The 13,116-nt window shown below is 35.6% G+C and overlaps 3 protein-coding genes across 4 annotated transcripts in view; 2 read left to right on the forward strand and 1 right to left on the reverse strand.

Annotated features, from left to right (window-relative positions):
• Window positions 1–13,116, forward strand: part of LOC135078066 (semaphorin-2A-like) — a 417,995-nt gene that overhangs the window by 47,392 nt on the left and 357,487 nt on the right. The window lies entirely within an intron of this gene.
• Window positions 2,869–4,104, forward strand: LOC135077837 (uncharacterized oxidoreductase YxbG-like). Its single transcript, XM_063972373.1, has one exon. The coding sequence runs from the start codon at window positions 2,908–2,910 to the stop codon at window positions 3,670–3,672; it is 765 nt and encodes a 254-aa protein (XP_063828443.1). The 5' UTR covers window positions 2,869–2,907; the 3' UTR covers window positions 3,673–4,104.
• On the reverse strand, window positions 7,736–10,403 carry LOC135078062 (E3 SUMO-protein ligase ZBED1-like). Of its 2 annotated transcripts, XM_063972626.1 has the most exons (3): window positions 9,712–10,403; window positions 8,289–9,604; window positions 8,137–8,226 (listed from the first exon to the last, which is right to left on the reverse strand). In XM_063972626.1, the coding sequence occupies exons 1-3, from the start codon at window positions 9,864–9,866 to the stop codon at window positions 8,219–8,221; spliced, it is 1,479 nt and encodes a 492-aa protein (XP_063828696.1). In that variant the 5' UTR covers window positions 9,867–10,403; the 3' UTR covers window positions 8,137–8,218. The 2 variants fall into 2 exon arrangements, with proteins under 2 accessions (XP_063828694.1, XP_063828696.1); XM_063972624.1 differs by having other exon boundaries at window positions 7,736–9,604.

Genomic DNA, 13,116 nt, shown 5'->3' on the forward strand with positions numbered 1-13,116 from the left:
GACTTTACAATTTGGAGCGTCTGTGTATTTTTAGGTTGACTGCCAAAACCGAAAGATTGACGTTAGGCTTTTTGTCTGTCTAGACGTGCTTGACTTTAGAACTAATTATTTTACCTAGTTTAGCCTAATTAAATTGGTTCTTTAAGTAACAACAGTCTTCTTAATACATCAATAACATGATATACAATTTTTAATAACTTAAACAAAACTAATTAAAGTTGGATTTGGCTTTCTATTGAGGCCGAAGAACACAAACGTTGTATCAGCCGTTAATTAAGTAAGTTAATTAAACGTTTTAACGTTACCCATTATATTACGAAGTCGGCAGAGTAATGAGTACAAATTAGTGAGTCGGTTGACCCTGCGTAATGCGTGGCGTTGTATTTTGCATTAATTTGCACACCGTCCCTGGTCCATGGATTAAATGATACTATAGACTCCACATGATAATCTTGATAAGTTTTTTAAATTAGTTACACTTAGTATAACAGCTATCCACAGAAATGATACAGTGTTTATCGTGATGTACTGTATTGTGTACCTAAATGTCTATTTATTGGAAGATCTACATTGATTAACTAAAGTTGACAAAACGTTTACAAAGTTATTCACGTATTCTGAAAAGCAATTTCGATTAATCGAACTTTGAGAGTACATTGTCCTACTTTAACAAAATGGAATTATCGGTTATTCTGATTAATTATCGGTTATTCTGATTTGCAAAACTTATCAGTACGTATCAACTAGTAACTTCTCACTTTATGTTCTCTATTATTAGTTTGGCACGTTCTGTTTGTCGCACTCAGACAGCTCAACGATATTGTAGTTATTCTAAATAAATAAATTGTGACAGACAAGGAGTCTTGTATCGATTTAGCATTACGATTTCTTCGGTAGGATTCCGAATTTCCTAAATGCGGCGTCTGTTATGAAAGGTGGTGTATTATGCCGTTGCCCTATCCGAGGCAAATTGCCGAATTTGGTTGACATCGGAATTGTAATGCTCAGTCCTAAGCGCATTCGTGCAGAACGTTAGTACTTAATTTACTATGTTATTGAAGTATATAATTATACAGCAGAATGCTGCACCATGTTGTTCAAAAGCAAACACAAATTCAATTCAAGTGCTGTATTAATCGAAATATCAATTTCGACAAGGTGGTCTTCAGGGAACGATATCCATTATCCACGTTTGAATTTTCGTTAAAAATCATAATCCACGAAACAATAAATACCCGTTACAAAACTTATTTGGAGCCAATCGCAGCAATTTCAGTTCAGCGAATTATTAACAGAAAGAAAACAACTGTGAGAAATGGCTGAACCTAAATCCCTCTGGGCGCTCCCAGCGCACCTATGTTATATTCATATTCCATTTCAACTCGTGAAAAATACCGCAGAAAATGTCTGAAACTATCATATTTGAAGGAATTCGATTTGCGCGTTTCCATCATCTGAGTGCGTCTTGTTAACACAGGCTAACGGCTTCGAACAATACTCTGTGCGAGGCACGGATAAACTTTGGGACAGTATGAGATCAGCTGCACGATAACAAACTCTATAACCATAATATTAGGTCGCAGATTTATTCGGTCTAACATCACCGAAGTGACTACGGGTGAATAATCATGCATGTAAATGGCATGCCTCCGGAACCGACATTACGTAGTTTGCCCTCGATCAGGCCTGGCTCACTCCGCGCGGTACATCCGATAATTACCTACAGCAAAGCGCCCCGCCGGCGGGTATTATATCAGTCGAGTGTCACGCGCGCGCCCGTCAGGTCGCTGGCGTGCGTTGTAGTACCAGAATTCTATGATCGAAGTATTATTTAAAAATAGACATAAAGAGAAAGAAATATTATTATGCGGCGTTCGGGTGTTTAAATTCAAAAAGAAATCTACCGGATTTATCTTTTTTTTCGCTTCCCAAAGATGCTGAAAGGTATGTTGGGCATGTAGGTAATCAATAATTCTTAGGATAGTATAGGAACCTAACCTACCATGACTACTGCTCAGAATGCGTTCGTTCGTTTCAGCCAAATGACGTCCACTGCTGGACAAAGGCCTCTCCATAATGAAGGGTTTTCCATTATGAATGCGTACTTACCTACATACGTACCTCATTACAAATAAGTAGATTAATTATATAATAAGTAGATTTCACTAGACAGCAACACTAACAGCGTAAGAAGAGTTCAGAGGCACGCGATAGAAAGAGACAAAACTTGTAGGTGAATAAAATTGTAGGTACGTAGTGCTGTGCGAGCTGAATTCCACTGTATCGCGTCGTAGCAAGACTCGCATTTATTTAAATCGTCTTGCGGAGTAATCCTTCTGTACCTGTACTATTACTTATTCTGTGCCTCGATTCGAGAGGAGTCAGGATGAATGGATTAGTAGAATCCGGAATTGATAATGCGTTTTATAATCCATATTTCGCAGCTTATCTTTGCACAGATTGGGATAGTCACAGCTGTTGCTGGGAACTGTCAATACAAGTTCTGTGGTCTTTGCTAAGTTTTGCTAGACTTTGATCGCTTGTTAGTGTAAGCGTGTAAGAAAGTTAAAAAACGATATGAACACTTTTTCGAAATTAGTCTGGGCGCAAGCAATAATTTTTCAAGCTTATTACCTAAAATAAAGAGTTAGTACCTACTTATAGCAAAATTATTCCGGGTAAAACCGCTGGTAGTAGCTAATAGTCAATTTGTAGTTTACGTAAATTTAAAAATATTCTAGATACATTTTATCGTCTGTAGTTTTTTCGATAACATCTGTCCGATAAAACAGCGTAAACAGTCTAATCAAACAAGGACCTTGAATTAACGGAGAATTGAATCGAGGTGCATAATAAGTAGTCTGTTTTGACGCGCTTAGCTCAGTCGCGCTAACGGCACCTGATACGATGGACTTCCTCAACAAAGTGGTTGTGATCACGGGCGCAAGTTCCGGAATTGGGGCAGCCACCGCTGAATTGTTCTCTAAACAATCCGCAAGTTTAGTCCTCGTTGGCAGGAACGAAACTTCCTTGAAAGACGTCGCTGATAAATGCGAAACTGCTAAAGGTATCAAACCTCTTATCGTTAAAGCTGAGATGAGCAACGATAACGACGTGAAAAACATAGTTACAAAAACAATTGAAACGTTCGGAAGAATCGATGTCCTCGTCAATAATGCAGGGTTCGGAACCAAAGCTGGAATTCGTGACGGCATCGATGTGTACGACAGAATCATGGCAACAAATATGCGAGCGGTTTACCTCCTGACCAGTCTGGCTACGCCTCACCTTGTCAAAAGCAAGGGGAACGTCGTCAACGTTTCGAGTGTCGCCTCATTCCGAGTAATCAAAGACTTAGATTTCCTACCCTATTGTATCTCCAAGGCTGCCTTAGATCAATTCACTAAATGTGTCGCTGTGGAGCTAGCTAAGGATGGCGTTCGGGTGAATTCTGTGAATCCAGGCGCTACGAGGACCGCTTTTGTGCAAGCAGCTGGCTATACCAAGGAACAGTCAGATGAAATGTACAAAATAAGAGACAAAACGATGCCTTTAGGCAAAGTGGTCGAAAGTGTTGAAGTGGCAGATCTCATCATGTTTTTGGCAAGCGATCGTGCTCGGAGTATTACTGGTGCTACTCATGTCATTGATAACGGTGAAATTTTAGTTTAATGTGAACAAAATAAGCTAGTTTGTAAATGAAAGTGTAAATTCTCTTTCCCCTTTCTGTGCTTATTTGTGCTCAATTGATGTGGTAGTAAAGTTCTACGAGGAAAATCTGCCTTCCATATTTTTCTGGTAACAAGATTGTAGCCTTCGAAATAAATAAACCGGACTGCGTGAGCAATAGACATACGTACTACAAGAATAAGAACGTACGAGTTCAAAGGCTATAGGGGCTAACATAAATAGGTCAGAGAGCTTAGCTAATATAGACCGTGTTCTTCGAGCCATTAGTCTTCATTTTGCATGCAGTGGATCTGATAGTGTGAGGCGCAAAGCAAAAGTTATGGTGAAGGCAAATGAAGACTGTATTTCTCTGGGAAAAGAGTTTTCTATAAAATTTTATGAATAAATTAAAATTGCTTATTGTTTTCATAACAACACAGAGTGTTTTGTATTTTGGCAAGAAAAGAGGTTTATTTATTTACAGTAATATTGAAATTAATTATTTAGCTTATAACAAATTATTAACGGTTATCTTGTTCTATCAATTGATTTCTAATTAAATTATAAAAACTTTAGTAGGTACTATCTTGAAACAATACCTTCCTTAAGAGCCATTTTACATTTTCGTGCGAATTTCTAAGATTTTGGAAGCATGAATTACTATCTTATGCAACACCCAGAGATTATTTAATAACTGCGAAAGATAGGTCAATCCTTGTTGTTGACCATTAATGAAACGGATTTACTAAAACTCTTTTGCTTAATTCACAGTGCCCCATCTCCCACAACCATTTTACGAAAAAATTGCCGCAGACTCATTTTCAAAGTCCTGTATCTATTATTTATGCTCATATAATAAGCTTAAAAATATATAGTTATCATCGGACATATATTCTTGTAGTCCATTAATGAAATAGATTCTTGAATTTCATTACCATTATTGAGTAAAATCTAAAAATAATTTGGCAAATTTGAAGAATAACGTCACATTTTGATCGTGGTTTTTGGTTTAAAAACACAGCATAAACTGCAATAAAAGTATCCCAAAATAAAGAATATTCATTGTAGAATTAATTTCTACAGTTATTGTTTAAATATTAGTAACCACTTTGTCAAAATATTGATGTGAATATCAGTATAAATTACAATGCGCAAGCCGACATCGATTAGTATGGCGCGAGCGCCCGTCAAGGCAGGACCTGTGTCATTTTTCCCGCCGTGACGTTTACGTGCGTTCGTGTCGTAAAGCGGTGATTTGTACGGCGACCAAATACATTTGATACTATGCCGAGAGGCTGTTTCGAGTCGGCCGGCCGAGCAGAAATTGAAATGATGAATTTTAATTTCTTTGACGGATCTGGGTGTAACTATGTATAATATGTAGGTACCAATGTATTTAATTTAATAAATAAATTATAAAAAAGTATATCCATTATGATAGCACCCTTAACACAAGCATATTGGTTGCCTACTTTTGGACTAGATGGCGCTGTGAAATTGTCCAAAGATTTGTTTATTTATTTATCCGCTTTGAGTTTTGTTTCGTGAAGAAGAAAAAGAAGCGTTTTGTTTTGTTGTTAAATCTATACTAATAAACGAGGAAAGATTTAATTGTTTGTTTGGAGGCAATAGGCTCCGAAAAAAATTTCTTTCACGATTTAGAATCCTAATTTTTTTCTATGTAGGCTATAAAATATTTTCAAAAACTTTAGTCCAAAACCTTTGATAAAATTCGACGTTTAATAAATAAATTAGATAACATGTTAATCCTTTTTTTTTCAGTACGATTTTAGTACTTGTTTTTCAGAAATTCTACGATTTAACTAAACTTCTAGTGTTTATATTTTATGCATAATTTATTAACTTCTAAAATATACATATATCCTATTGATAGATGACGTGCTTCGTATTTTATTAAAATTATTACCTGACTAGGTTAAAAAGGTGTGGAATGTTATTTTGGAGATAACTTGGTTCCATAGAAATATAGAGAGATGCTAAGTAATGCGCTGAGTTCGAAACTCAGTGTCGTATTAGAAATTCACACACACAAAGAAATCAAATTATGTGCTCATTATCCATTGCGGTATCAGTATTCAACGTTCGAATAATTTTTAGTACTATGCAAGCAATATAAACTGTTTACATAATGACGTCGCTACTGTCATCATTGCTTTCACAAGCAATATGTTCCAATTTCTCCCTTGTCACATTTCCCTTTAGTTTATGTGATCTGTGCTTGTTTCTAAGTTGATATCAATGAAATATTCCTTAGTACTTTTGATTTAAATTATTTTTTTTTATTTTGACACGTGTTTGAAAAATCAAGGTCAGATTACAATAAAATAACAAGTGAAAACGTAACATTGCATTGCAACTCGCAATTTCGCAATATTGATGAGGAGATTCCATTCGAAAGTCTGTATTCATTCCTAGGATTCCCCTAACACCATCAAATTCAAGAGAATTCAAGAGAGTGCAGTTTCCCATCTCATGCTTAGGGACCACGGTTTAAAATAGTGTGGTTGCATAGAGCCTGCAACAGTCAACCGCGTGCGCAGCTGCTCATACTAATTTTCGATACAAAAGCAAGTGTTGGCGCCCTCACGAGTTTTAGCGGAGTTCCATATGGTAGCGGGAGTAGACTTAATGGAAATCTATGCTTCTCCGACGACCAGTTGTATGTGGAATACTCCAGAGTATGCGCACACAATAGCCTGGTGATTTTAGCACCTGAAGGAAAAACAAAAAACATTGTTTACAAAGAAATCTGCGGCAGGTGTAGTGTTTTAATTTTGTTTTAGAAAGATCTCATAATTTTGTAAGTATTCAAATATTTAAACATAATGATGTGTAGATTTTATATAAAAAAATATAATCATTTAACAAAATTAATTTTCTTAGAATATTTTAATTTTATTAGAACCATTTTCCACTTCATCGCAGAAGAAGTCGCGTGCAAAAAGCTAGTATGAAATATGTAGTATTGCCCGCGGCTTCACCCGCTTGAAATTTAGTTTGTCACAGATCGTCATAAATTATAGCCTATACATTGTTATTCTGGTCGACGCCAGGGATGGATGAGCGTCGCTGTCGCTGGCGACAGGGTCTTCTGGTTCAGGGTTCATGGCGTAGGTCTCAGGCAAAATGAAATCCACTCGTAGAAATTATTAAACTCAGTGTATTAACGAAAATAATTACACACAGCACTAGAGTCGTATCGGAACTGAGTGAACCAAAGGTCTTGCGATAGGAACGTCCGACCCGAGTGATAGTTGAACACAGACTGCCTAGTACTGCTGTACTTTACTGTAAAGTTTCATCAAAATCTGTTCAGTAGTTTTTGCGTGAAAGTGTAACAAACATCCAGACATCCACACAAACTTTCGTATTTATAATATTAGTAAGACTAGTAAAAAGTAAGATAGTAAGATGAATTATTTTAGTTATTTGTTTACTTATAATAATATTTATTTATTTATTTCTTAGCTCTGTCTGATAATGGATCTGGAGGAGATGCAATGGCCACCTCCGTAACAAAACAATAGAACCATATGGAGTTTGGGCTTGTGTGATTCGCCTTGACGAATATTTCGTATCCAGGGTCCGATGATTAGGGACACGGTATCGAATAGAAAGTATCGATACTGTACTCATGAGTAGTATCGATAAAAAAGTATCGTACTCGTAAAAGAATCGACACAAAAGTATCGATACCTCAAAGTATCGAGTTCTTTTCTCAGGCAGGGCCTACGCCATACGTTAGTTTGTCAATGTTAGTCAGTTCAGTAAGTATCGTCTGTACCTTCATTCATACAGTAAGAGAAAATGAAAAAGTAACAAATGGTACATATATAATTATAAGGGCTGATTTTTCCATCGTCTGATAACACTTAACAGACCAATAAAGTGTAATATGATTAAAAGTAAGTGTCACTTTATGTTATGCATTTATTATAAATATGAAGGTGTAGACAACTTTGATTCGCTGAGTTATACTTTATTGGTTTGTTAACTTATACCTTACGATGGATAAATCAGCCCTAAGATAAATAAAAACAACCTGTAAGTAAAGCCACAATTTTTTAATCTAAAATATTATAAATCCCATTCCTCCTCGGTACAATCGCTCAAGAAAAGAAGTTTGTCGAGCCTTTTTGGCGATAGGCGGTTACGGGTTTTAGTAATTGTACTTCCAGCTTTCGAAAACAATCTTTCTGAGGGCACTGAAGTCGCAGGAATCGATAAAAATTCTCGTGCCAATTTATATAATTTTGGGAAAACAACTTTCATGTCTTCCCATTGTTTCAGAGGATCCAAAGAGAGTGGCGAAACCTGTGTAGATAAATAATGGCTTATTTCATCCTTATTTTCAAACTGTGATGAAGCACTGGTTTTACTTCGCTTTTTCGTGTGAGCTAATTTCTTGTGGTGACTCCAAAAATCGTAAGTTGTTTCAAGAGAGGAATCGCTGTCATGATCGCTGCCGATAACACTAGGAGACGTTGTTATATATCTTCTCAGTGAAGAAATTGCCTTTGCACAAGCTTTAGCGTCCTGAAAATGGATATTCTTGAATCTCGGATCTAGCAAACATGACATTGCAATCAAATAATTACCTTCAATATGTCCGAATCGGCGTTCTATCTGTTTTAGGATTTCTTTTTTTACTGTATCTATTACCTTTCCATGGGGATCATCACCATCACCTACAGCCATAGGTATAGTATTAATCTGCGTCTTCAAACAGTTCACCATCGGAATTATTTTACTAATGGTTACATACTGTTCACCTGATAACTCTTTGGTTACATACTCCAGCGGTTTCAAAATACAAATCAATGTTTTAATATTTTGCATTTCTACAGCCGATGGTGTGGGTGGTGCTTTTGTATTTAACATCAAAATTTGATGAACTATTGGTGCTAATTCAATGTATCTCTGTAGCATATAATAGACGGAATTCCACCGAGTCTTCACGTCTAAAATCAGTTTGAGAGGTTGAGACCCAGTTTGCTTTTGACGTAAAGAGTCACTGAGGATTACACTGCTCTTGAAAAATTTTACAATGTCTCGTACCTTGCTTACTAATGCTCCTAAATCATTGACTGACATGGCAGATTCAGCAATTAGATTAATTGTATGAGCAAAGCAAGATAAATGTTTGTTCTTTTCTAGAAAATTTGCTATGCCGGCTATCATGTTCGAGCCATTGTCTGTAACTACTGCAGTTATTTTATCCAAACTGATGTGTATACCTGCACAAATTTCTTTTAATTTTTCAGCGATAAAATCACCAGTATGACGCTGATCCAGTGCAACGGTAGCTATGCAACGTGACACCAGTTTGTCTTCTTGCAAATAATGAGCAGTAACCCCTAAATAACTGGTAACAGTCATCATCTCACTCCAAATATCGCAGGTTAATGCCACGTGATCTACATTGTCAAATATATTTTCTATTTTCAAACGCATTACACTATAAAAGTGTTCGAATTGTGCTTTAAGGGTATCTACATGAGGAATTTTAAATGATGGACATGCTTGATGCATCAATTTTTTAAACCCACGCCCTTTCACAATGTCAAACGGTCTTTTATCAACGCAAATAAAATAAAGCAAACATTTGCAGAGTTTCAAATAATCTTTTCCTCCATCCAAATAAGAGTATTTTCGTTCCATTGATTGTACAATTGAAAGTTGCCTTTTTTTTGGAGGTGGTGCATAGGTTTCTTCTAACTCACCATCACCACTGATTACTATTGGAATTCTCTCGACATCAGATGGTGAAGGAGTTGTTAGCAATGCATCTGATTCAGGTGCTTTCGATGTACTTGTTGATGGTTGGGGTTCGTGATCACGACTCGTTAAATTCGACAGTTCTAACTTTTTCTGAATCGTCGACATCGTCGTTTGTTTTTTATCTCCTTTTACACTAAAAAGAATAATATAAAATAATCAGTTTCGTGCGCCTATTAAATGACTACAAAACAAATTTTAGGTTATATAAATAAGGACCATATAATCATTAAAAAAAATTACCTTGAGGCATCAGAATTAGGGTGTTTCTTTAAATGTTTATTCATGTTTGACGTATTCCCTGACGATTTTAAAGTTTTGAAACAAATCTTACATTTCACCTCATCTTTGTTAATCTTGACGAAATACTGCCAAACGTCACTCTTGGTAGGCGGCATTCTTTGGATATTGCACTGATTCAAATCCCGATACAAACACAGAATAATTGTGAGTGCTGTTCTGAATAGGTTGAAATATCAATAAGTCAATTATCATTTATCAATAATGCAAGAAAATCATTAAATATCAACATGTTATAAATAACAACCAACTGTCAGTTAACAACAACGAACGAATGAACCAGAGTTTTTTTTGTATGATTTTTTCGTGAGGTTAGGCAAAGGGATCTAAGTCCATACAGCTACAGTACAGCCAATGAACCATAGACTAATTAAACAAATGAAATGTGAATCCGGCAACCTACCGGCAACGGAACTATCTCTATGAATGAAAGCTTCAGCAAGATTGAACAAGATGGCGTTGCAAATGTTGCCATAAATTATGAATAAATAAAAAAACAAGTAATTTATTCGATACGATATCTGTCAAAAGTACTTGGTAAGTAAAAGTATCGAATACAAGTTATCGAGTACAAAAGTATCGGTATCGAAAAGAAACCTACTCGATACCATAAAGTATCGATACTTTTTTCGTGTCCCTACCGATGATGGAGCTGTAAGGGGGCAGATTTTTTTTTTCACTATGTGACTGTCTTTATTTTGTACTTAATATATTTTACATATTATACCTATTCGTGTTTCATTATTCGTATCCAGGGTCTGATGATGGAGCTGTAAGGGGGCAGATTTATTTTTCACTATGTGACTGTCTTTATTTTGTACTTTATATATATTTTACATATTATACCTATTCGTGTTTCATTATGAATCGAAATATAAAAGACTTAATAAACTCTATTAAAAATTTAAATTAATTAATCAAGTTTGAATACCTCATTCTACCTTAAAATTAATAACTTAAATCAAGTCTTAATACGGTCACGGCTCAAGATTTTTTTGTCCATTTCAGCGTTCTTTTTACTCTTTTGACGTTGCGTTGACAGCTTTTACCTAAATTCGCGCGGAATATTTTTGTGAAATGGCTCTTAAGTTGGTTTCATTATAATGGCAATTTAATTCAAATTATCAATTATCATCACTGATAATAGATGGCGTAACCTTTATTTAATTGCAATATGAAACTGTATTTATTTACTTCTTACACGATGAAATTAAACCCTTATATTCGTGAATAAGTACATTTATTAATAGGTACGTATTATGTAACGATGTTACCTTACCTTTAGCATAGAAAAAACTTTATCATAGGCTTTAGTTTGTAGTGACCTTAGATTAAAATATTTTTTTTTTGTTGTTCGTTTATATAGTTTGTCATTGATCTTCGTTTATGGACCAAATTTTCCCTTTATATATAAATAAGATTCAACGCAAAATAAATTGTTTACGTTACGTCATCTACGTTTTAACTGATGAAGGTCGAGGTCAGTCTTTAAATCGATGACGACGTGACAATCGATAAACAATTTCCGTGCAATATTTTTTTAGTTAATTGACAATTAATTGATAATTACAGGAAACAAGGCAGCGCCGTTGAAAAAATATACTTTCAATTGCAAAAAATACAATGATTTTAAGTGACAATGAGATCGATGTTTGGAAAAAACGCACAAGTTCACAAGTTTGTGTAGGAATTTTTAATCATTATGTTCTATGTCAAAATAACTTTACCAACTCATTAGAGTTTTATGTATTAACGTAGAATGAAAAAATAAGTAAGAATTTTATGCAGTTGAATACCGATATTGAAGTGTCTAATTTTAAGAGCTTTGTAATTCTAAATATTCTTACGATAAAGCCCCTTGCTCCAGTACCTAGTTCGAGAATTGGGCTCTCGTAGGTAAAACTCATTTATTTTTGCAAATATACTTTTTTTAAAGCACTTTTGCACGTCCCAGTTTTAACCCTACTATTGCTTCGGGACAGTAAATGGGCCAGTGCTGAGAAGAAGAAAGTCAGTCACTATTCAGGTGATTAATAAAACTCAAAATACAATAGTGAATTTGACAGATAAAAAACTTACTAGGCTGCAAATATGCACCATCATTATTTGGATGGTTCATAAAGAACGTAAATAATTAAACGCACAAAGTTCAGTACAGCCCTTTGTGGGGAGTATGGAACGTGCGGGTCTCCGTCCTGGGAGGATTTGCGCCGTTCAGATTTTTCAATTTTTATTTGCGCTTGTAAGTGCTGACACCGACATTTTTGGAGAGGACGTTATGTTGGTAATAGTGAGATTCGCTTACACGATAGAGTATGCTTGAAACAATTATTTTTAAAGGGTTTTCTTGTGCGCGATGGTGGCGGAATAGTGCAAATGGTCCTATGTTTTGAGATTTTTTTAGTGTAGTGGCTCTAGCTTGGGACTCATTTTAGCTTTTAAAGGTTAAGTGAGAGTCGTAATCGTTATAAATTCAATTCCTTATTAGAGTCCTAACCACTCGATTTAAAACTTAAGTAGGTGTTTGCTGCCTGCCGAATAAAGCCTTTGCGTAATAGAATATTATTTAAGTAATATAATACCTGTAACGAGTATTTATGTGTATCTTATGGAATGTTTTTGATTCTTGATAAACGTGTATTTGAATTTAAGAACTTAATTAATTTTCACGTTAAATCCAGTAATAAAAATAGTTTTTAAGTAGGGGAAGCAAAGGCTTCATTTCTAGATATCATTCAAATCAGCGTGGCCGTAAGTCAGAGTTAGTTATAGCAAGAAGTAGTATTCCATGAACCGGATCAAGATTTAGTGGATCCATTTGAAAAAACGTTCGCGGCAAACTGTCAAGGCGCCATCGACAATAATTAGTTGGAGTGTTGAGTGCGGAGGAAGCTCAAGATTGATGGCAACACCACAAAGGTCTGTCCGTGATAAATTACCCGATATTAGGTCATGATTTGGTGAGGGCATTTGCTTATCCGGACGACCTTCTTACGATTTTTTGCGGGGTCTGTGGTGCACGCGGAATGTGAATGGGGTGTTGTCGTTCGATGACAAATTAGCGCGAAAATCGAACGATTTGAGGTGAGGGAACTGTATGTGTTGTTTTATTGTCCGTGACGATTGTCATTTGTCAGTTTTAATTAAACGGACTTTGTAATGACGTAAAAAACTATTCTTTGGCACTTACCACATGGTGAACGGGAGATTTAAGACGCCAACCTATCTCAAAAATAGTACCTACAATGACAAGTAAATGATGAATAGCAAAGCAATCAACTTAAACCAAATGATGTTTGATTTTGCATCATTTCAAAGCAATAACGTCAGCCATAACTTACATGCTCA

Source organism: Ostrinia nubilalis, chromosome 14, assembly GCF_963855985.1.
Source record: "Ostrinia nubilalis chromosome 14, ilOstNubi1.1, whole genome shotgun sequence".
NCBI classification, from domain to species: Eukaryota; Metazoa; Arthropoda; class Insecta; order Lepidoptera; family Crambidae; genus Ostrinia; species Ostrinia nubilalis.

Bases quoted from the DNA above. Each gene is read 5' to 3' on its own strand.
- LOC135077837 (XM_063972373.1), top strand. From the start codon at position 2,908: ATGGACTTCCTCAACAAAGTGGTTGTGATCACGGGCGCAAGTTCCGGA.
- LOC135078062 (XM_063972624.1), bottom strand. From the start codon at position 9,866: ATGCCGCCTACCAAGAGTGACGTTTGGCAGTATTTCGTCAAGATTAAC. The intron at 9,605-9,711 runs GTAATTTTTTTT...TATTCTTTTTAG, and splicing joins CCTAATTCTGATGCCTCAAG to TGTAAAAGGAGATAAAAAAC.